This window comes from Calonectris borealis, chromosome 12, assembly GCF_964195595.1.
Source record: "Calonectris borealis chromosome 12, bCalBor7.hap1.2, whole genome shotgun sequence".
Lineage (NCBI taxonomy): Eukaryota > Metazoa > Chordata > Aves > Procellariiformes > Procellariidae > Calonectris > Calonectris borealis.
The window spans coordinates 2,480,305-2,505,959 of NC_134323.1; the positions used below are offsets into that span (position 1 = coordinate 2,480,305).

The window sequence follows — 25,655 nt, forward strand, 5'->3', positions numbered from 1 at the left end:
GCAAGAGGACCCAACGCTGCAAGCCTAGCAGCCAAGGAACAGGAATACACAAGTCCTCATAGATCGCAGAGCAGTTCCCGGGTGCACGATCCAAGCTCAGCAGCTGGGTATGTGTCCAGCCACAGGCTAGGCCAGACCTCTGAACATTAGGTTTTGCGGCTTCATCTCACTTTCTCTACAATCAGGCACATCCTAAATAATCCATCTCAAGCGAGAGTTGCCACACTACAAAATACTGCTGCATAAAATGATTACATTGGGTAGCAGGCAGTAGCTGTATTGACTCAACTTTTAGCCTATGACTCTAACCAAATACCAGCTTAAAGAGATGCACGGCCACACTTCCAGCTCAGGGCAGCAACTAATAGCAGTCTTAGCATAATTTCAGCTCAGAGGAGCTGAAGATCTCCAGCCCAGACTGGTGATAGTCACTGCAGGTGTCTTTACAATGAAAGGGTGGTTGCAGCAGAGCTGCTAGCGGACGGGTGTTCGCAGCACAGCTTCAGTTTCTTGTTTCAGGTGGGGAGAGGAGCTCTGCTGACAGTCACTGTGCCACAGGGGCAGCCAAGGGCTGTGCTGCTCAGCACTGCCAAGCCAGAAAACTACCGATGGGGACAAACCACCTTGTTTTTTTACAAGGTCTGGTATCTGAGGGAGGGAAGGTGGAGGGCAGTTAAAGGCTGTTGAATACTGATCAGGGCTGTGAACAATAAAGAGGTCTGAGGAAATAGTAAAAAGGAAAACATCCGTATAAGCTTCCACTACAGAATCTCACAATCTTGTGAGAGCCAGTGGTAAATGCAACTTTTATTTTTCAGGTGAAAAAACTGATGCATGGGAAGGCATTTCTTGAACTCAAAGTCAAGCATGAAAAAAATTGGACAAAAATTGGATCAAAATCCAGCTTTCCCCGATTTCCTGCACTGAAAAACAGCTGCCGCAGAAGGCTGTTTTCTAAGTAAATATACCCATCATGGGGTGCCAGTCAGGCAAGGATCCAAAAATTCAAGGGTCAGGCGCTATTCAATATTTGAATCAGTGCAATAAAACACTGCATAAATATTTAAACTGGCACTCCTGCTCCAAAATACTCTTGGAACGTATTTCAGCTGCTTGCTTTCAAAGTTTGTAACAGACATTCCCTTCTTCCTTCTGTCCTGTGGAACCTCTGAACCTCTGGAAAAACCCCATTCCCTGCTCATCCACAGCAGATCTGACAGCAGTTTGCTGGTTTGTTTCAAATGTGCTGCTTTCAGTCAGCAAGTACAAATGGATAAATCTGAAGTGCTGAAATCCTATATCCTTGGCTCTTTATGAGGGCTTGTTCTAAATTCCCCCCAATAAAAGCAAATAAAAACAACAAAACTCCAGAACACTCTCCATTTTTATATCTCATTTATAACCTCTGGCTTCAAAAGCTAAAAGCTTGGGCTCCATTTTAGCTGTTCTCTCAATGTGTGCTACAAAATAATTTAAGACGCAATTTGTCATTAGACACTTCCAAACTATGGAGGATACATTTGCTTAGATCTGAATATAAATCTCATTAAGTCAAAGCACAGTGACAAATGCATTTTGATATTCCATGTGCAATTGAATCTCTTAATTGTTTTAGCTTAACATAGAAAAAAATATCATGCCAGTCATTAATATAAGTTATGATTATGAGATTGTAGGGCAACATTTTCCTTTTATTAGTCATTACCTGAGCTGCCCTGCCCAGCCCCTACTTTTAAACTATGCAACATTCAATGAGATAGAAGTTGCTGTAAATGGAGGTAGAAGCTGTGCAGATGTGCACTGCCAATACCCCATCTGGCTGCACACTCTAACAATTCAATCCACTGAACTTGCAGCTCTGCTGGATATTCCAGTCCTGAGATCTCCACAGTTACACTCAATACCAACTAGCAAAACCTGCTCCTACTTCAGCCTTCATTTCCCTGTGCTTCGCTATTCTAGGCCTGCCAGTGTAATTGTGCTCCAAACGAGCTGAAGTTTCTCTTGAAAAGAAAGTTAAAAGCTGTTAAAAGATACTTCAATAACACTTACATTCTAAGAATCACTAAGTTTTTTTGTAATAAACACATCTAACTACAGACCACAGAAATTTGACATAGCATCTGACATCTGCAGAGTTTTTCTTCTCCTACTGGTAGCAATAGCTTGTTCAGCAGATGCTCCTAGCAGCACCTATGCAAATCCTTCAAGAGATTAATAGTAAAAACAAACAAAAACCCAAACCAAAAAGCAAGGAACAAAAGACAGTTCTTCCTTAATAGTTTTAGTTTTGCTGGGCTATCAGAAGTAACAAGCAACTAAATCTTTGGTATTAATTCAAAAGGAAGCTCTGATGATCCCACAGGTAAGATTACTCTGTCAGAATGTAGCATGGTGTATCAAAAAGCACTGCGTTCACACAAACACTTTGAAGGGCAGCGCTGCACTTGAATCATTTACACTCATGATGGCCCTGGAAAAGAAGAGTCAGAAGGAATCAGCTGCGAGACTGTCAGTCTGAGTAAGTAGACAGTAGACGATGAAGCTGTGCCCATCGATGAAAGCTAAATTTATTAATACACTGCACTGCTTTCACAAATAGTACTAGAAAGGCCAGTCCTTCAGCCTTTCAAATCTGGTACTTTTCGGTGCCATCAGCCTTACTCTGAGCAGCATTACTGTGTGATGCGGAGACCTCTCCATCAGAGGAGGAGGTTGTCTCTCCTGGTGCTGATCTGGTGTCACTCCCGATTTGTTCTGGAAGGTGTAAGTGCTTTTTTTTTTTTTTAAAAAAGATAATTAGTCGATACTACACAGCAAGCCCAAAGATCTGGTGCTATAACTGTAGCAAAGGGTTGTTTCAAGATGGGAAAAAACAAATGGAGTAAAATAGATCAATAAGCTCAGGAGTTATGTTTAAACTCTGAGGTCCTACCTACCCTGCCCAAGAACAAAAGCCTCCATGAATTCACACATTTGACAGAACTCCTCAGCTTCTCAAGGAAGCGCATTAACTACACATTCAGCTTACAAAAATAAATTGCAACACTTGCTGAAAAATAAATTGTGAAAGAAACAAAAAGCCCTTTTCTTCAGTCACACGTGACAGCGATTCAATTTCACTGTCTACTGCATGCATTTTATATAAGGCAGAGAGGGACAGGATACTGGACATGGTAGTTTTCAATTTATAGCTCTGGAACTTCAGTTAGAAAAAGGATGAAATCAAGCAAGCCATTGCCTTTGACACTAGAAAAAGAGCCTCACTGATGTGAAGGCATGGCCTGCCTGGCTATCAACACTCTTCAGTGGGATGTACAACCAGATTGTAACTGTTGCACCAGATGCAGTGCAAAAGTGAGCCTTTGCCTGTTTAACTTGCTTAAATTAATTAATCAGCATAGAAAATAGTGCCAGTGAAAACCATTTCCGTTATAAGTGGTGGCCATCCTTCTCCTGCTTCAGCATCTGACTCTTTTCTAGATTTCTAAGTTTCCATGGTAAGGTTCACGTAAAGTATCAGAGAACAATTCTGTTTCAAGAAACCAGTTAAAACACTTGCTCCTACAAACTGAGGTACATGCGGCATGGACCAGGCAAAGAATATCTTCTGCACAGTATATTCACTAAAGGGTATGGGCTTTAGAGAAACAGGGGAAAAGCTTCCACCATCTTCCTTGCTATGAGATGGCCATAACCATCCAGCATGCTTGCAACAAGACAAACACTGGATTTGCATATCCCAGTGCCAAGGTGTGTTCTTTCCTGTAGATGACAACAACCGGGGGTGCTAAAAGCAAAAGGATCCACCTCCAAGGTCTGCATAAAACCAATGGATTTAGAAACTCCTCTGAGGTGGCAAGATGAACCTTCTCTGGATCCACAGGGGCACTTCCCACATGCAACATGTTCTGCTGAGCCGTCTCTGCAACGACATGAGTCTTTGAATTGTGCTTCCCACCTTCCTCTCAGAATATGTGGTTTCAAGCAACATTTGTTGCCAGGATGCATTGCTAATACATAATATATTGGCTGGAAATTAGTATTTCATCTCAGAGAGAGAAAATGTTACAGGCATTTCTTAACAGGCAATGAATGCAGAAGAGTTTGAGGAAGCAATCTTGTGAGACAAACAGAGCAAACCTATAACTAGGAGAAGATAGATCTATTGAGACAAACAACTAAATCCTACCCTTTAAGACAGACTGCAGATTCAATCCCCTGATGCTCATTCTACTGCTGGAAGGAGATCTGTTCTGCTATTCTGCTGCAAAGGATGTTATTTCTCCACAAAGCTTAGCTTTGGGTATTTATCATAAGGATAACTTCTGACTGAAAAGCAAGACTTGCTTCTTTTTTCCTGGTGATGCTTTGCAAAAGGCATGCCATTTCTGGCATTCCTGGGGATGGACGGACTCACACGTAATGTTTCCTCCCCAAACCCACCACCTCTAAATGTCAGCAAGAACCATCCAGCCTTCAGAGCAAGCCCCGGATTCTTCTCACACAGAGGACTGCCCCGCTGAGTCGGTGAACCTACCATAAACAAAGGGGCAGGAGAAGGCCTAGAGGTTCCTAGCTGCCTTCTGACAGCTTTCAAATGACACAGCACAACACGCCTTAAATGCTGGAGAGATTCCTCTGAAAGAAAATGCAAAAGGCTCAGACAAAGCAAGGAAAAAGCAAGCAAATACAGTAACCCAGAGGAAAAAAGGAAAGGAGTTAACAATTCTGCTACGGTGACTAACAGGAATATAACTGAGCGACAAGTTACAGATCAACTCTTAGCCAAAGATTTTACACAACTAGTTGATGGTAGTCCCTTCCCAGCTCAGCTCCCCCCCATTCCAGCAACAAGCCAGCGGAGGTGTCCACCTCGAGTGCCTATTTCCGTAATTCACTAAATCATAAGCTTATTAAAAACAGAAACCATTGAGAAGATGCAAAGTTTTTCCTCGGGGGGGGGGAGGGGGCGGGGAGGGGTCAAGAGGACATTAGAAAAAGTAGAGAATAAGGCATCTAAGGGTACAAAACCACAGACAAACAACAAAACATTTAGCATAGCACATTAACTAATTACGTACAGCACTATCATGCACTTCATCCTACCAGCAAATATGAAGCCAAAACATTAACCTCAAGTCAAATAGCAAAACAAAGAGAAGCGATATTGATTCACTGCATCTGTTGAGTAATCAAGCTTCTTACCGTTAGAAACGAGCTGCAAATTTTCTGGATAAAGAAGGATAAAGCCATCTTTAACCTTGGAAAAATTAAATCAAGCTAGACAGGGACTAAGAAGAGAAATACAGCAGGGTTAGCTCCATTAAAAAAAAAAAAAACAAACACAGTACAGTGTCCAAATGTGTAATTCCACAGTGAGGTGGGTCTTTGCATCCAGCTTCCACCATTTAGCTTTCACTAGAACCTCAAGATGGGCATGGTGGGTCTTTTGACTACTGAATTAGTACTTATTTCAGATTCATTAAAGCCTTTAGGTTTTTGTATCTACTTAACAGACAGAGTAAAAGGATTTAAATCCTTTAAATCCTAAACAGCCATTTTCTGTTACAAGCCTTGGGGCAGGAGAGGAAAGAAATAATGAACATTTCAGAGTTACTATATGGTAACCATAGCAGGCAAAATCAATTACTGCTGAGAGGATCTGGAGATAACATGCAGGTTCCCACTCATCTATTTGAAATGTGGGGGTTTTTTTCCCTCTCCATTTCCTCCCCCACTTCTCTTCAGAAATGTCTTTTCTCATACATTAGAATCTGGCCCAAAGAATCCTACTGGCTTGCAAACACATTTAGAGATAAAGATTTGTCATGATACTATATGGTATCCCCACCTGTGCACTCCCACTTATCTGAGATTAAAATCAAATCCTTCACAGATTGCTACTTCTGCCTTTCACACTGAGTTTGGCTACACTGAACTTTATTACCAGAGAAACCAAACAATGATGTGGCTTTATCAAGAACACCGCATAAGCTGGACAGCCACCCTCAAAGGAAAAACTGCAGGAATGATTTGAGGAATTAGCAAAAGCATGTATACCCCCTAATGCGACATGAGATGGGAACACTTTTGGGATGGATAACATTAAAAAAGGGAACCAAATAAGAGCTGGTACTTTAAAAGTCCAAAATAAGTGATCTAGAAAGGGCAGATCCAGAAATCCAGTTCATACAGGTCTGAAAAACAAGGAAAGGATGTCTGTTTAAATGATGCCAAACTCAAAACCAATAGAAGGAAATAAATTTTTACACAATCTGTAATTGAATTGTGGAACTTACTACCACAGGAAGATGGCAAGGCCAAAAACATAACGGGATTAAAAACTGACTCAGTATGTATATGGATATTGACAATATCTAGAGCTGTGTTTAAGACAAAAATCGCGGAAAGAATTATTATGCCTCATGCTTCATGGTTTTAACCAATCTCTAACCACTAGAGAACAGGGTGAAGCCTCATAAAGCAAGCAGATACCCTCATGAACATCTTTGCCAGTGTTTCTCCTCTGAATTAGCCAGTGCTAGTCATAAGCACATAAAGGCAACTGAATAGATGTGTCCCAAATCTGATCTAATAAATCAACTATGACAAATTTAGTTTCAGCTAATCCCAATTCTCTGATTCAAGTCTAGGGTAGCCAATTGAACCACTCAAAAAAGTTTAATAAAGCTGCTGAAATTGAAATTAAGCACTGACGTGTTTACCACAATCTCCTCATTCACTAGCCTCTGAGCAGCAGTCACGTAACACTGGCAAGCCTTCCCTTTGCTCCCTCAAAAATACACAAGTTAGAAAACCTCTCTCCCCTTCCCCACCTCCACCCCACAATAAACATGGAAGATATCACATAATCCAGAAATTGGTGCTTGCAAAGGACAGTCCACAGAGACTTGCACTGCAGTCATAAAAGCTGGCAACATGCTATTTTATTCTCTATAAAGTTATTTTAAAACTAAGTCTCTCCAACCTTCTCAAGCCATTTTTACCAAGCAACAATTAAGCATGCCGTTCCAATTAAGTTAAAAAATTCTTAGCTGTGGCTCAAAATGCTGCATAAGCAGATCCTTTCTGGATCCATGCATCTTGCATGTTTGCTGAGATACAAATAACACAGTCTAGAAAATTTCCAGCTCGCCTCCTTAAGCTTCTTCCAGTCATTTCCATGTGCACAGAAAACCAACATTTCGCAACAACTGCTTTTTGTTTAAACAGGAGTTTAATGATTTAGCTCAAAGTAAATAACCCTCTTGCACCCAAAATATTGTCAAAGCACAGACCTGAGTGAAGAGTGGGCAGGAGGTAATAAGTGAATCCAAAGTAGGGAAGCAAAGGGAATAAATTCAACTGGAGTAAGAAAAAAAAATGAGACTGGAAGAAAGATGAGAAACAAAGGGCAGGAAAGAAAATAGAAAGGAAGCAGCAAGAACAGAAGTTCTGCCAAAAATCTAAATCAGTGAAGCAAATACATGTGTCCATGCTCAAAAGGCTGCAACTTTCTTTCAGGAGCATATCTTGGCAGGAATAAGAATTCATTTTGACTTCAAAAAGGAAAGTTAAAAAACATCCATACACAAAACCCAAACATTTCTTCTGCAAACTGCCAAATTTTCAGGCTGCCATACAGCTTAAGTACATCCACAGTTTGATGCCCAGGCATTAGTAAACAGTTTACACACTTACTAGTTAGTGACTATTTTAAACCAAAGCTTGGTAATGCCTAGGATTAAGAATTTGGATGTGGAGTCAAACTGACTAATTACTACAGTGGAGAGGAGGGCATGCACAACAATATACCTGTGGCCTTTCCCAGACTGCTAAATTACGCAAATGGTTTAGTAATAAACCCCGGTGGAATTCATCAGTGGAGTAACACTGTCAAGAGGCCTGAGTAAATTAGGGGGGCTTGAAAGGAGGGGAGGGAGTCGGGAGCTGCAGCAGCTGCTGGTTTTTCTAATGGATTTGATGAACAGCCTCGCTGGAAAGAAAGTGTCCAGGGCTTTATGCTGTTTGTGACCACAGAAGTTCAGTGGGACATCCTGGCCTGCTCATGTTACAAACTTCCCTTGTGAGAGAGTGATTTGTTTTGTATAGCTCACAGCACCATGAGGGATTAGTTGAGAAAAATGATCAAGACAATGCCTAAGTAATAAAGACACTAACAAAAAACTGCAAAAACAATAGTTCAGGAGAAAGGTAGGAAACCCACCTCTCTTTGTATAGGTCAGCTCCAAGCCGCTCTGTCCCATTTCAGCAAAGTTCACTGAAGAATAGAGTTCTTTTTTTCCTATTGCAGTTGGGAAATTTCCTTTATTTCTCCTTTTCAGAAGTAAGAATTGAAAAGCCATACTTACTTAAATAGGTAAACGTTCATTTTTCAATCCTAAACCTGTAGCTTAAATCCATTAACCGACCACAATGCTGGGGCTGACAGCTTCTGCCATCTGTGAAAAGCCCCCACAGCAAGACCTCTGCATGGCTATGAGCAGGGCTTCCCAAAGCCCAGAGACTCCGTTTCCAGTTTCCATAGAGGCAAGAAGGACATACCACGGTCCACTCAGGAAAGAATCAGATTACTTCAAAAATAAATACATTAAAAAGAAAAAAAAAAAACCACAACACTCCAAACTGTGGTCTTATGCTGTTACTACCCAAAATGCTGTTAATATTTTAGAAACCTAATTTACCTTCGTGTTAGTTTTTCACATTTTTTTTCCCCTTAAATGCAACAAAGATGAATTGGGTTCATTTTTGCATATAACCAGTTCCACTGTTAAATTCCAGCACAGCCCTGCAGATCTTTTATTTCAGAGCTATAATCAAGGTACTGGAAATCTCCAAATCCTCTCCTGTAAAGTCTACGCTTTCTTCATAATGGTTTCAAAACTGATGGAAATATCAATGTTTTACAAAACAAAATGGAGTGGTGCTTTGCAAAAGCTACATTTGAGCCTCAAATAAATAAAACCATCTCTTTAGGCCAAGTAATTGCTCTATCACATGATACGTGGAGGTGGCAAATTGCCAGGTGGCAAGAATTTGCATCTCAGCATTGTTTCTTCTCACCAATCTGTATAACCACAGAGATGAAGCTGTTCTACTAAATTTTTCCAGCACCACAAAAACACTAATTCCAGTAGTTCATTTGCACATGCTGAGCACACGCTGTCTTGGTCAGTAGTCAATACAAGACCTCAGCGAGCACTAAATTAATGGGACGGCGTGACATTAAGAGGTACCGTGTTGCCAGAAGTGCCGTCCTCCTGGTAAGATGCAACACAGATCCTGAAAGTCATTAATGATCACACAGTACTTCTTGCAATAGCAACATTGGTCCAAGCAGGGTCTTGGTGAAATTCTGACTCGGATAATCGTATCCCACCAGCCAAGGTTCGCTCTAAAGTTTCAGCTACGTGTGATGTTTTAAAGGGTCCCGCAATGCTACTGAGAGAAGCAGAGATGTCTACACCTCAGTACAGGAGAGGCTGCATTTTGGATACGTGATCTCCAAACTGCCTTTTATACCCTATTTGCCCCTTCACAGGGGTACGAGTTAACATTCAATTAGGAATTGGAACAATTTTCATCAAAGGGCAGAGCTACGCAGTGTAAGGAGGAAAAAAGGGGAAGCGGGAAAATGAAGTCAAGTGTTACGACTCAAAATCTGGCCTCTATTTTAAGATGTTTATTAAAAGTCTACAGTTGTACCTCTTTGAGATGCAAAGAACATATCTGGATTAAGCAGACAGGAAATATAAAATGTGCCAGGACATAGCAGAATTTAAATAGATCAATAAACATAGCTACTAGAACAAGAGTTCTCAATTTTTCCATCTCATGACCTTGCATTAGCATAAAGTTTTGAAATGTCCCTTTCATACTCTCTTGTTTACCCATGATGGAAGAGAAAGGCAGGTCATGTCTCTTCTCTCCCTGTTCCTAACCCCTTAGGCTTAGGAATCCATGATCAGAACCATGATGAGCTGGAAGATCACCACATAATTACTCCAGTTAGCATGCAATCAAGCAAACAAAAGAAATTTGAAATAATTCAGTATCACAGCATTTATTAAGGGACTGTAATCTGGCCAACTAACAAAATGCCATAGAGTATTCTACTTTAAATATGCTATGGTTTGGGTTTTGGGGGGGTGGGGTGGTGTTTTTAAGGCTAATAAGGCTAGGGTAATTTAAAACTGCACTATTAAATCAAGCTATTAAACCAGGAACAAAAACTAGAGAAAACTGCTGCTTAGATGTAAACTAAGCATGTGAGGGAGAAAGTGACAAGCAAAAAAATAACACCCCAAACACATTCCCAATGTTTTGGGTGTCTCTTCCCATCCCCCCCACCCCTTTTTGTACAGTGTTACTCACTCACCTACCTGATGCCAAAAGGAGCTTTTTGGGGTTTTGCTTTGGTTTTTTGGTTTGTTTTTGGGGTTTTTTTTTGTTGGTTGGCGTTTCTGGGGGGTTTTGGTTGGTTGGTTTTTTACTTAAAAACAAAACAAAACCCAAAAAAACCAAACAACAAAAACCACACGCTGGCTATGAAATAGAGAAGCCTGTGCTCTTAAACCCCAGTCACATCCCAGTCTACGCACACCTTGGCATTTCCCAGGACATTCTTTGATCAGCGCAGGCCTTGGGAGGCTCTGGGCCAACCTGTTCATTCAGAGAGGCCCTGGGAGACTCTCAGCATCAGGAAGGCGGCAGACAGGCCACTGAACCCCCGGCTGCCTCGCCAAGGCTGCGTGCTGCGGAAGCCCTTGCAAGTCTCATCACCCAGCAGAGAGCCACAGACAGGCTGCAGTTTTCCTTTGGAGGTTTATGTAAAACTGTTACACGTTACCTAAAAGAAGGGAGACTTGCAAACACGTCAGAGATGAGATGAGGAAGTTTCTCTAATTTGTATTTCTAAGGTCCACATCCCTTAACTCCATTTGCTGCATGTCAAAATATTCATTCCACATCACCGCTTTCTTCAATTGTGTTAAAACTGCCTCTGGCCACATTTAATTAACAGGATATTTATATTTTTGATTTACGTGTCTGAATGTATACATTAAGGGTCAAATCCTGAATGAAATCAGTAAGACAACCTAGGCAAAGAAGATAGCAGGGTTTGATACTAGCATGCGCTAGTAATGAGAGGGAAAAAATTACTTCCGAGAACCTTTGTAGAGAGGTATTTTTGGCGCTGTTTTTGGAGCATGAGATTTCTATAGCTTTTGAAGAATTCACAACTATGACCGTAAATAATATTTTTCATTTGGACTGCAGCAATGCAAAGAAACCAACAGCTAACGACAGACCCTAAAAAAAAAACTCAAGGTAGAAGGTTGTCCTTTTGCATTCACTGTCCTGGCTCTGCAATGGTTAAAAGGTCCCCACAGCTGTGCTGGCATCATCGATTAGGGTGAACAAGGAAACGACAGAAAAATAAAGCCACCTTAATTTCAAGCTCCATTAGAACTGAAGGACTTGGGGGGGAGAAATCAATGTTTGGCAAATGGGAAAGGACAAAATCTGCAAAAGGAAAAATGCATTTTTCAGGCTAAGCTAATGCAAACAATGGATGGTGAACAGCACTTGAGGTTGCCCCTTTAAGGTTGTGTCAGCATTTCCATTTATAAACTCTGATTTTAGTTACACTCTAGTAGATTACCACAGGCTTTGGTATTATTGTAGCAGATACCACAAAGTATATCACAAATGGTAATATAAAACAGCAGTAAGAGCTCAGTGGTTGAATAACGCACCCTTTCGGTACCTGATGTCAGAGTAAGCATTTTGAAATTATGAGTCATACGCATACATACACACAAACAGAACATGCAGTGCTGGGGCGAGCATCCTGGGACCCAGATTCTACCAACACTAAAACAGAAGTCAAAGCCACCTTTGATACGAAGCCTGTTTACGGTACTCTGAAAAACTTGAAAATATCCCAGATACTTAATTTCAGTCTGCCTCAGTTGCCACTTGGACAGATTTCAGTCTAACCTTCTGCCCTCATTTAGATAAAAGCTCTTATTTCTGCACCTGGACGTCCAGAGAGCTACTCGGTCAATACTCTGAACATCCACACCCAGAAATCAAAACCAAACCCTGGCATGCAACCTTTAATTTCAGTTCTGCCTGGATCAGAAGGCCAAGGTGAAACTGTTGTACAGATGAGATAATTCAACAAAATTTTCCTTAAGTGTAATGGAGCCAGGACTTCTCACCTCAAACTTCCTAAGCAGATAAGCAATGTGTGCAAGGAGAACTTGTGTCCGTTTCTAGCATTCATTTCACAGATCTGCACCAAGCCTTAGAAGTGAGAGCAACACCATTTCTTAAAATTACCACCATGACTTCGGGCTTAGACATTTCAAAACAAGCATACAAGGGGGTTAAATCTAGTATCAAGCCATCGTGACATGTTCAAAGTGCAAAGCACACAGTAAAGCATAACTTATACTGTAATCAGTCGAACTATCTTAGTAGGTATAAATCAGGCCTTGATCCTGCAACTAACCCTTACCAGGTACCCCAAACAAGTTTACTAGAGCAGCACGAACCCCTCGCTGACATCCACACATAAACCAAATAGCACATGTGCAAAAGCCAGGTCCTAGCTCACATGTTACAATAGTGCAGCCTTTCCATATACTTGTAATAATTCCTCTTCTGGCTGCCATTACTGGGACCTGAGAGGTCTGCTACAACAGTGCTCACAAGAAGAGGACATCAGTTTGCATCTTTGGAAGAGTGAAGAAATACCTTTTCTGAACAGAATGTCAGTATTGTGTTTATACACATATACTCCATCTTTGAGATACCAGCTTGCAAGATCAACCCTTACCTGGGATATTTAAAAGCCACAAAGAAACAAACAAAAAAACCCAACATGTATTTATGTGCTAAATATGGCATCAAGAACATCAATAATCACTTGACTACCATATTCAGCTTTGAAAATATTTTACTAAAATAGGGCTTTTTGACAATTTAAAAAAATCTTGATCTTTATAAACTCTTGACATAGGAATTGTTATGAATTGGATTTGCTGCGAGAAGTGTTTGTAGTGTTGCATGCAATTTAAGAACACAATCTTTGAAAGGAGAAAGGAAAAATACAAATTCCTATAATTTAGTGGCAAGCCTAAAATCTTTTTCATAGTCTTCCCGGCCTACTGCTCTAGTGGGAGATATTTCCTGGACTCCCAACCCTTTTATGTGCAAGCAATCTACGTTTTACAACTGATAAATAATTCAGATAATTAATTGAGCTGCAATTTGGTGCACTTCTTTTTAGTCAGCACTATGGAGTACCATTTAAAAGAGATTCTGTACAGAAAGTCCCTCTTGCTTGTTAACCCAATCTGAGGCTTCTATTAAGGCGAATTCCTAGATTCTCTTAACACTTTCTGAATGTCTCGCATCAGCGTCCTGAGACTTCATGCCCTAGGATGCTCCCCCCTTCTGATTTTTCTTGCTGTGTTTTACTCTCCCTGGAAGAAACAGGATGTTTCCTGGAATTCTCCCTCTGCAGTGCTGTCTGTTGTCATTTGAGAGATTAGATTTAGCATATCTCTCTTTGCAGCCCACATACAGGCTGCTAGAATAGAGAGCAACGTAAGAAGGAACAGAGATAAGAAGTAAATACTTTAGGTAAGAAACCTGGAGAAGCTCAAGCAAACTGTCGGGAAATCACTGGATGCAAAGGAGCGATGTGGGAGCACGTGGCAGGAAGTCTAAGGAGTATTTTCACGCTGTAAGAGCTTTGATAGAACTTAAAAGTCAGCAGAAACCTAAAATTCATACAATAAAGATTTAATCATATTTGTAACCTTCACATAACTGCAACAGTCAGCAAAGGCTAAGCACTAGGTCTATGCCTCTGGCACAAGGGCCCATATTCACCTCCAGAGGCACCACCTACTCCTGCGCTGTGGTGCGCACAGGCTGTACCAATGCAGAGTCCCTCCGCAGTTGTACAGGAAGAGCGCACAGACTTGCAGCTTCAGGTGCTTACCTGAAAAAAGGTTTCAGCCTCTTTATGAATTGATAACACTACCTGCTCAAACTGAAACCTGAAGGACATATGCCAGAATAATTAAAGTGTTAAGAATCTACAAATGACAAATAACTTTCAGAAGGGATTGAAGGCTAAACAAATTTGCTGCAAACTGTACAGGCTTGTGAGTGAAGTGTTGACATCAGGAAAAGACGGGACTGAGAAAGGGCAGCTGAGCCTACAATACTGACAATAAACTGTGAATCAAGTTCATTAAGGATTTTGGAAGAAGTTTTTGTTGGTTAAAAAAAAAAGAGTAATGGTAATGTTTGAAAGTGCAGGCTGCAGGCTTGATGCAGAACAGAACAGCGCTTCCCAATCCACAGAATTAAAGCCTACCAGTATGCGTGTGTAAATACTGAGTAACAGCAGAGGAATAGTAAAATCCTGTAAAACGATAAACCAGGTCCCTTCCTTTTATCACTCTGCACACTGCCTTCCAGGATACAGTGGGAGAAACTTATGGAGGGAAAATGCTACACAGTATAAAGGGATAGCTACATCTGGCCCAAAATAAAATACAACAAACCTGAAGAAGATTTATGAAACTAATAAGCTAGGAAGAATGAAAACAAATCCCAACATAATCATCAGAAGGTATAAAAAAAAGTAATATAGGAAGAAGCTTCTGTAGCACATCTTTATCTAAAGCATCAAATAATTTTAAGACCTACCTGGTTAACAGACCTAGCTAAAGGACAATCAGTAATGTGTGACACGAAGGTCCTCTTAGGTAACTAACAACGAAACCTTAATAAAAAACTACTCTGAAAGGACAAGATCCTCTTGTTGATGACTGCGTACCAGAACCTACAGGTAAGTGCAGAGACTTGTCCCCATTCTGAACAAGTTACTTTCAGAAAACAGACCATTGCCGACGTCAGCCAGAGAGCTTGAGATTTGACTGCAGATACCCTCAGACAGAGCAGAGGATGATGTTCTGCAAAACAACACAGAAACCCTCACACCTGTAACTGCAAACCAAACAGCGACAAAACATTTAAGATTGCCATGGTTCTCACGTGCGTGCAAGGTGACCTAAAAATGGAGCACCTTCCCACTGCAAATTGGTTTCAGCTAATTTACTATGAATGTTTTTTGCACATGGCCTGCAAAAAAAAATTAAGATTCAAAGCACACATGTGTTAGGCCTCAGACATGAGTAGTTAGATTTAAATTAAAGTGATCACTGATTAAATCACCAGTGTTAATCATGATTCAAAACAGCAAGCAGGGAACTTTGATTTAAATTATTGATTTTAATCCTGCTTTTCATTTGTACTTTTTAGCTGTTTTCCTAAAGGAAGGCCTGAATCTCATTGGCTGATTTGGCCATTTAAACACATTGATTTACAGTTAACCACTGTTTTTATGCTAAATTTGAAGCTTTTCCGTAATAGGAGGATACAATTGTATCTATATTCACAATAGAAACTCATTTAAAAAGTACAGTATTTATTCAGAATCTTAAACATTTTTTATTAAGTTTGGAAACAATGAATAAGAAATTTCTTATTTATTAGATGATATTTACACACGTGCTTACACATGTGCTTCATGTCAAGCTCCACTAGGATGGACTAGAATCCTAGGAGAAATAGACCATATAAGAATGTTCAGTCAATTAAACTGCCTTATATAAAGAAGAAAGTATCCAGCTTGTATTTCAAAATTATTTCAAAATGTTTGCATTTCAAATTGTCTGCATTTCAAATTGTCTCCTGTGAGACCAAAAGAAATCATCAACTTTGGTAGCAAAAAGACAGACTGAAAATGATGGCTACACAGAGGCATTTCAGCACCTAAACATGCAAACAGATCAATATTTAAGAAACTTTCATGAATGCCTATGCAAGGTAAGTACCCAGTTCCCACAGAAATCACCTGGGGTTGAAATCAAGGGTCTCAGATACCAAATTTGTTTAAGCATGGCTGAAAATCTCTTCATTTCAGATGGCAAGATATTTAAAAAAAAAAAATTTCCTCCCACATCCTTCAAACTTTTCTAATTAAGAAATCTCATCTGTCACTTCTTTTTTGTTTAAAAACTAAATATGCTTATGTTTATTTAAATAATTAATAGTTTATACCAAGCTTAGTTCATAATGTCAGCTGCCATGAATTCAAGCTTAAACACTTCCTTTTTTAAAGAAATAAATGCATTCTAATGAAAAATGTTCAAATATTGACATGGGTCATAAAAAAAAATATTATACTGGAGATATAAAAATATACCGAGATCATCACCAGAATATACCAGAATCACCACATCAAACGATAAGGCCTTGAGATCTGATATAATTAAGCAAGAAGAAAGCTTTCACATTTTCACATGTAGGTAAACGGTAAAATAAAATAAAATGTGCCACACGGCTCAATCCAAAGAGCCAAGAGCTCCACTGCTTCTGGGCTTAAGAATCTATAATAAGATTGCTCTTAAAGGAGAAAGGAAAAACACCAGAAATCAAAGAAGAATTAACAGCAGTAGTAAACCTAAAAAAAAAAAAAAAAAAAGAAAGAGTTCTTGAAAAAAATCTAGACAGAATGGGGGCCAAGGAAGATGAACCAAGTTTAACATCACCAATAAAAAAATACAACAACATCAGAAATTGGAACAAAGGAATAAAATGAGAAAAGACAGAAAGTGAACAATGCCAGTGGTTTAGAGCTCTCACTCTATGATCATGCAATAAATAAAGTCTCCAGAGTGCACTAATTTTTAGTGAAAAAGAGGGTAAAATCATCTGGGGAGGGTGAGAGAAGATAGCCAAATACGCTAGGAATCGCCAGAACGTGAAGAGGTGCGAAGGCACAAGAAGAAATCACCTATTTGAGAAACACGTTAGGTGCCCTGAGTATTCGGTTCTCACACACATACTCACCCTGTCGTGTTCCCAGCCCAAGAGGGCTGAAGGCAGCCCCGACACGGAGGAGTACTGCTTGCCCCGCAAGGAAACACCTCCTTGCTACGGGACCCGGGGCACACGCTGCTTCTGCTGGAAAGGCTATGGTCCTTAGAAAATACGGGATTAAGTAAATCTGACTGAAGTGAGGAGGCCACAGGCCTCCTAGCACTAGACTGAGACTAGACTAAGGGCCCGTCAACCCAAAATGGACGGCACCAAATGCTTAAATAAAACGTGTCATAGACAAAATGGGGTAACTCCTCACAGGCCTCCCTTCCCTCCCTTTCCCTTCTGAAGTTAAGTAGTTTAGGGCATGCTACTTCTGCGAAAAAGAAAAGCTTACAACTCTTTTGACACTCCTAATTTAGCCATCTCCCAGTAAGGAGAGAGAATAAAAGCTTCAAAATGATTAATCAGTAATTCGGACTGTTACCTTCAATGCAACCCACAACATCAATTCCATAACTAGCTCTTAACTGAGTAATGAATACCACAGATTTCTTCATCATGAAGAAAGATGTTCTACAAAGGCAGGCAACTACCATAAAGCAAAAATAGATGGGTCACGTTAATTTCTAAGACACCTGGGGAGATGATCTACAGGAAAATTTACAAGATTAAATCACACTGGTAAAGCATACGAAACATGGCAAAGTCAGTCTACCATGAAGACAAGGTTATGACATCTGAGATACAGTGAAAGAAAAACCTATACTCACCTCTTTTCCATATTGATTTAAATGCCCCCTATTCCAACACCTCAAAATTGCCAAGTGGTTCCACATGTGTTTTTCCAATCAGACATAAAAAAAGGTCTCAAAACTATGAGGGAGATGTATCCCTGTGCAATTTGGGCTTACAAAGCCAACAAAGACAGCTCCACAAAGGCAGTAAGTACATAGTTCTTCTTGACTTCAGCAACAGTTTGGAATTTAAGTACTTCTGCCGATATGGTACTTAATGCTGCTTCTGATGGCTAACTCAAACATCTTTCATCATTGAAAGCAGCATCTCTCCTCTGTACTTCCTCTAGCCAGTGAATTAAACACAGAGCAAGACTATTTCCACAATGGCCTTAGAAGAGCTTTGAACTACAATACAGGAATGGCAGTTACAAGGGCAGTGTAATTCGCATGTCAGAAATGCCCCTACCTGGATGTCAGTGTCCTTCACAGGTTCAAGAGGCTCAAATGTAGTGGCTGCACTTAGACTCTCTAGTCGCTGAGAAATGTGAGATATATCAAGCCCTCTAGACCCGAGAAGAACAGACCTATGAGAAAGAAATTGTACACGTATGAAATTAGTATTGAACAGACAGAACTCTAAACCCAAATTCATTGCCAATATTCAGGTCAGCAGCTAGCCATGTACAGACAGTGCTCCCAGCTGTGTTATGAAAACTGCATAAAAACCAAACTTTGAACAGCCTTATGTGTATATCTAACCACCTCAGTCCTGCTGAACTCTTTCTGCTGTTCCACTGCAGTACTGCACAGCTGCCAAGTCCTTCCAGAGAGAAAATTCTATAGCATGTTGGTAAGTGTCTTCAGCAGTGGCCAGAACAAGGTACTTCGTTTTTTGGCTTTAGTGCCTGCAATCAGGAATGGTAGCTCATCAGATAAATCACTCAATTTTTTTTTTTTCCTAAGTAAGAGAAAGTTGGGGGGTTGGGAAAAACAGCTTTGCAGTCATTCTGTTTCTCCTGGGCATGTCCTCCTGGCAAGAATCCCCCACACGTTAGAAACCAAACCCATAAACAGCTTCTACCCTCTGCGCAGAGTCTCCAATGCTGGTGCTCCACACTTACGCTTTAACATCTGCAGTCTCCTGGGAAGTGCGGGTCAGAGTGCGGGAACGCAGGCGCTCCCCGGCCTGCTGGATCTCCTGCAGGTTGCGTTCTACATGAGGGAGCTCAGAGATACCCTCTGTCTCGGCTGCAAGCTGTTCTGCCTGCTGGAGAAGCTCTCCAAAGCCTTCAGTATCCATCTCTGTTGCAGGTTTTACTCAGGACGCACAGAAACCTTCAGAGAAAGAGAGAAAATTCTTTGCTGAGCTATAAACAGTTTCTATACGGGCACACAGACAGACCAGCAAGACTGGGTCTTCTAGAACAGGATACTCTTCTGCCCATCTCCCCCAAGTGCTAAGCATCAAGCAAATACTTTCAAGTGGTCTCAGAGAGCTTTGCCTTGCAGGACTATGTTCTTAAGGCAGATCTATGGACCTGTCAGAAGCATGATGCAGATGCCATATGACAGAGCATATATTGCCTTGGTACAAAGGAGAGTGAAAGCAGAGAAGTCCCTGTGAAGAATTTGGTGTTAATTTAGCTATAAACTACTTGTATATGTATTTTTTTATATATATATTAAAAATGGAGATACATGCATATGCATGCATAGATATATATGTATATACGAGGGCTGTAACACACATAATTTAAACATGAGGTTAAATTAACAGCAAAACAGACGAGCATATACATAGCCACAACTAGCCATCTATTAAAATGTGTTCACCCATGTCATTAACCCCCAAAATCAAAAGATATGTGCACATGTTGATCCAAAGTAAAAGGTGTGCATCTAGCTTGGATGCACGCAGAAAGTTTTAGCAGTGTTTGAGAGAACTGCTTGCATAGACCAAATGAGAGAATGGTTAAAGAAACTATACAGCAAAAGGCAAGGGCACTAACAGATGAGGTCACTGGTGCATCGTACAGTTCCAATTTCAGACTGGAGCCTGTTATTTTTACAGAAAGGACAAAAAAGTACATGCTTGGGATCAATGTGGAAAAACCACGTAGCTGCAATGGTGTCCACATTAATGAAATATGAAACTCAAACTCTCAACTTCACGCACCAAGTCCATGATTTGCAGCTAAATCAGCTACATGCTATGAGCACCTGGCACCTCTGTAAAGCCGCAAGGAGAAGATCATAGAAATCTAGTCTTGCTGAATGGTGCTACAGACATGGGATCTCCGGTGCAATCTCTCTCTCATAGCATTTGCACCCTAACCCAAAGGGCCTGGGATCAAATGAGACAAACCAGATCTCAAGCATTAACTCCAGCTCCTGATCATTTACTCCAAAGTAAAATCAATGGAAACTAACTGGTTCAAGGGAGCCCACCAAGAAAAAAACAGGGCATTTTTACAAACCAAAAATAGCCTGCAATTCAAGTATTTCTCGGTACCCCTCAACCATACCAATGCAATTTAATCATACAATTTTAATATTCCTCATGTTCTCAGTCTCACCACCATTCCCAAGTACAACCACCAGTGGCAACAGCACTGCTTTCATCTCTCTGGACAAGTGATTTAAAAGCACTGCATGATGATTCATTCAGACATAGGCAATTAGAACGAGAAACTGATCCCTACTGCCTGGGTGCCAGGACAAACCCTAACAGCCGGCATCCAGGAATGGAGAATTTCACAAGCACTCCCCACCCACTTCTGGAAAGCTGGGAGCTACTGGGGGAGGCAGCGATCATATTTGCACTGACTTGTTAATCAGGTGAGATAGCAGAAACTGAATTTGTTTGAACAGATTAGCATGCCATCGAGATGGAGGGGAACGGGGAGGGGTGGTGGTGGAAATAAGCCGTTTCATGCCCTGCAATGCAGTACAGAACATCTTTCCAGTGTTTACTTGCGATAACTCAGGTGCACCCCTGCCAGAAGCAGCCTCTGTTGGCAGACACTGACCAGAACAGCCACGCTCCCGTACAGTTAAGAACGCGGCGATCAGATCCGCCGGGAGCAGCGACACAAGAACAGCACAGACTTCAGCTTGATTTGATCCGATCCGGTCCACTTCCTCTCTTCATTACCAACGAGATAAAAAGCCGGCAGCGTAAGAAGGCACTAACTTCTCAGAGAGCACTGAAATCAAAAGCATGGAGAATCAGTGCACTATAAAACTGCTCCCAAACCTGCACTTTTTAGCCATAGACTCCACGTCAATACCATATAAGGTCCGTCCCATAAATTCGCCAATGTAGGACAATTGCAACAACTCTGTGAGATTGAATTGAATTCAGCGAATATAGAGTAAGCTAGTTATTTTGGAGCAAGTTAAACTACCTGTGATTATAACCAAGCACTGGAAATGACAGCTCAAAACTTATCTAGAGAGCTAACACTAAACAGCTTTTCTAAGCGACAAAATTCAAATACTTAAACTGAGTAACAGCACGAACAACTTTGTCTCCACCCTGACAGAATTTACTGCATTCAAGAGACCGCAGTCTGACTCTTAATGCTGCTGTGCAAGATGGAAACTGCTACCACAGTAACGAGCAGAGCGATGGCAGATTTTCATGTCTGGCTGGGGAAGGAGCAACAACTGACACCCAATGAAAAGAAAATACATCAGAAATTAAGCTAACTTCTGTGAAACCAGATCGACCTTGGGCTAAAAGCCAGGACTGAAAAGGCTCTTCTGTAAAACAACTTTGATGACTTACCAATAGAAGCTGCTGCATTAGCCTAATATTCCATTAAACTCCAGTTTAATGTTTCCCCAACATTTAAACCCACAAATAAACACTATATATTGTACAAGTTGACTGGATTTAAGCCAAAAAGAAACTAGAAAAGATGACAGGTTTCTTAGTCTATTCAGACTGATTATAAATGATGGTTTATTACCTAAAAAAACCCTAAAAACTCCTGAAGAGCACTACAATGCTACCTAATGAAGAACGCTGTAGCTATTATACTCCAAATATGGCCACGATGAACATTTTACTGTACTAGCTTCAGAAAGACGCAAAGCAGAAATACTCCAATGCGTGTCCAGGCGCCTGTTATACTTCACATACTGACAGGCTTTGTGTCATCTAATTAATTAACTTTGAGAAACAGACTAAAAAAATTAGATTCTTCCAGTGCTTTGGAAAAAAGAAAGGAGGAAGACTTCACAGGGGAGAAGGAAAGCCTCACCCACTACATTCAGAATAGCTGATGGACCAATACAGTTCCACAAGTTGCAAAGAGATTCTTCAAAATGGGAAGCGAAGAGGAAGAAATCCAGCGTTGCCCTTTCGCAGAGGCTCCCGCCCCGGAGTGCTCAAGACACCCATTCTGACGAGTCGGGATCAGCTTCTTTTGGAAGGGAGACACAAGAGCACACTAGTAAGAGAAAGTGGGCAATTCTTTACTTGCTGCAGCCAAGATCTGAGGCAAAAGTGCTTTTTCGACAGGCTCCAAGCCTGTGCTGCTACAAGCGGAGCAGCTTCTGTCTCCTAAGCTAAACATGAGTAAGTAAAAGGCCCATTCTGCAGGCCTGGGGAATTCTGTATGAACTGCAGTAATAATACCAAGCTCTCACATGGCACTTTGCGTAAGCAGACATCCAGACATCTTGGAGAGGAAGTCAGCAACATAATCCCCATGTTACAGACCAGGGAACTGATGAAGAAATGCAGGGATCGAAATCAAAGAGCAGGTGGACAAATTTTTATTTGTTTGTTTTTAAAAGGAATCACAATGACATTTATAGGGTATTAGTTAGACACTGAAATAAGTTGCCTTCTAAGGATGCAGACACTCTGTCACTGGAGCTTTTTAAGAGTAGGACAGACACAAAGCAGAAATGGTGTAGACCTACTGACTCCACACTGGGAGCAGAGACGCATCATTGGCGTCAACTCTTGAGGTCTCTTCCTGATTTTCCACATTCTAAAAGTGGAAGTGACCAAGTACAACCCAATTATCTGCTGCGTATTTTCAACAGATCACCCTCTAGTATGTAAAGCACAATAATAAATGTTTAATCAAACCTAGCAAAGGGAAAACTTCCATACCCTAGCTACGCTAAAAACATATGAAACCAGGATAGGCCATCTTAAAAACAAATACCTAAAAGCTCCAAGCTATACTTGGTGCTCCATCTGGTACAACAGCCCGTTCCCCAGCAACAAAAGGCTGATGCAGGAAAATCCTGAATAGGCCACACAATAGGTAACAATCTTCCAAATCTATTGTTTCTTCTACCACCCACCAATTACTCCTCCCCTGCCTCCCACAAGATTTGCAGTCCTGTATGTTTTGTTCTTAATCTCACCTGTAGGTAGACATGCAAATGTCTAATCTTTTTACGATTGCTATTAAGCACTTGGTCTCAAAGAGCTCTTACAGTACCTATGTTGAATAAAAATGTTTTTTCAAAGTTTTAAAGGACAGCACAGAGTGCTCTTGCACTCTGAGAAAGAGCAAACAAGGGCACACGACTCTTGTCTATCCTGTTCCCAGGTTCGAAGAGTAGGTTATAATAATAATTTAAATTATTAAAATAATAATTTCAAATTATTTCTTCCAATATATACTGCCTTTTATCTGCCATCTGACTTTGAAGTACCTCACAGTTGTCTCAAGTCCCCACTGTCCTGAATAACTGACTCAGCTGGCAGTTTTGCCATCTCATCACTCTCCCTCTTTTCCAAACACTTAGTGCTTATTTTAAGCACCTGACTCTCACCCAGCTCAGCAGGGCACTAACTTCCACAGGGTGACAAACTGACCCTCATTAAATAGAGCATTTAGTTTGGTATTTGAAATTCCTTACATGAAAACCCACATCCTCCCCCCTCACTGAATTTCCTGTGATACTATCACAACAGGAACGTTATGGATTTAGATGACAGAATCACATACATTCTCCAAGCCATTTTTAAGCTTTTCCTATTTGTAAGCCCCTAGAAGTTTTCCCAGGGAGTAGGAAACCCTCTCAGAGATGCAACATAAGTGAAGAGCAGTAAAGCACACAGGAACTGGCTTTTCTTTGTCACCCTCACCTTAGTTCCCCATGACCTAACTACTGTCCTGTAAGACAACATGACCAAACTGAAGGAGAAGGGAAGTAGCCCATGTTTGCACTTGGACTTTAATTCAATCCCTTCCACTCGCTGTTAATATATTCTGGTTTAGAATACATCTGGTTGGGACACAGATGGCACCCAGCACTCCACGGTAGTTGCTAACTAAATACCGATACCCAGAGCATCCACACCTCAAGTTTTAACACAAAGGCAGTTCAACATCATGTCACAGAAGTTTGGCTGTTGCCTGCAGTTGGGACCAAACAGCGAGAGGAAGTTACTCTGACACTTTATGATGACTCTGGGAAAATCAAAACCGTAACATGGAGTGAATCTTGCCTAGGAGGGACTTACAAATAGCATTCTTTAGGCTCAGAAATAGAGTTCTGCATCCGAGATGCTCTGTAAGAAATCCTTACAGTCATTTTCACCTGTCTTGCACGAGAAGTCAGCACTGCTGTTGGTAGAGAGGGCTTGTGAGCTGGGGTAGGGGGAAAGGGCTAGTCATCATTCTCATTCAAGGACAGTCTGAAGGGTCCACACTAAGCGTTTAAAGACAACTATCCTGTCCTGCATCAAATTTACTGATCTGAAAAACACAAGAGTCCTGAGTATCATATATGGTTTACCTTCTGCATTCAAAAGTCATCTATGCCCTGCCAGGCATATATGAAAGCAATGCTTGGCAACTACGAGGTCACATGAGCTTACCAAAACCTGCTGTAAAACACAAGTTGAGCCAGGGACAGCACAGAGAACACCGTGCCTTTCATGAGCTCCCACCACCAGATGCCCGGCAGCAGGTGCTCTTCCCCCAGTCAAGAACCAACCAGTAACCCCACCATGGCAAGGACTAACCCTCACACATGCAGCTTGAAACAGTGAGGTCGAATCACATGCAAACACAGACCGGCTCTCCTGACACCTCCCCATTCAAACAACGAGCTTCTGCTTCCCGGAGCACCAACACGGCACCTTGGTTAAACGCTAAGCTCTCCTTCTACAGCTGGGCTTTGCGCTGCCGACCAGCGCAAACCAGCTCGGATGAAGAGACTACTCCTCGCACGTACGAAGCCAGGCCCGCTGCTTTAACGCGGGCTATTTTTCGGGCGGAGATATACCGAACCCCCCGAGGAGCCCCAGAAAGGCCCACGGAGAGGCCTGCGAGTACTCCTCATCAGCCCGCTGCCGCAGCGGCCTGCACTGCGGTTGGGGCGCTGGTCAGCGAGCGCCAGGGGCCGTGTCGCGGCCCGGGGCTGGTCACGCCCTGCCTCAGGCAGCCGCCTCCCTGAGGGGGCTCTCCTCAGGGGAGGACCCGCCGAAGCCCACCCCCACCGCAGGGCCCGCCCGGCCGCCGAGGAGAGGAACCCCCGGGCGGGGGGCGGCTGCCGAGGGCTCAGGACCCGGCGGGGGAGGGGGACAGGAGGGGGAGGTCAGAAGCTGCCACCGCCCGCCGAGGGAGGGAAGAGGCAGCGGGAGGAGACGCCATGACGCGCCCGCGAGGCGCCCTCACCTGCCCGCCGCTCCGGCCGCCGCGCCTGCCGTCCCCGCGCCGCGCGCCCCTATTGGCCGCTCTCATGCCCTTCCCCGCGCTCCCATTGGCTTCCGCCTGGCTTCCCCGCGCCGCGCGCTCCCATTGGCCCGGCCGCCGCACGTTCCCGCGCGCCGACTCCCGCCCCCTCGCGACAACAACTTTATTGAGGCGCTCGGAGGCGGACACGGACAGCGCGGCGGGGGGGGGGGGGGGGGGGGGGCGGCTGCCTCCGGAGGCCGCGGGTTCGAGGCTGCCCTCCGCCTCTCCGCCCCATGTGCTCGGCGCTGTACGCTCTCCA

At 42.2% G+C, this 25,655-nt stretch overlaps 1 protein-coding gene across 4 annotated transcripts in view; it reads right to left on the bottom strand.

The window, feature by feature from the left end:
• The window catches only part of NUP93 (nucleoporin 93), an 83,301-nt gene extending 57,912 nt beyond the window's left edge, over positions 1–25,389 (bottom strand). For 3 of the 4 annotated variants that reach the window (XR_012675345.1, XM_075160994.1, XM_075160993.1), the window contains exons 1-3: positions 25,337–25,389; positions 18,800–19,013; positions 18,145–18,262 (exon numbers count right to left, since the gene is read on the bottom strand). Coding sequence is in view for 3 of the 4 variants with exons in the window: in XM_075160994.1 (XP_075017095.1) it covers positions 18,145–18,262; positions 18,800–18,978 (297 nt within the window). In the remaining variant the exon portion in view is untranslated. Of the gene's footprint in view, positions 1–18,144; positions 18,263–18,799; positions 19,014–20,707; positions 20,881–25,336 lie in introns of those variants that run through there. The other variant, XM_075160992.1, reaches the window with a different exon arrangement.
• Between the last annotated feature and the right edge of the window lie 266 nt (positions 25,390–25,655).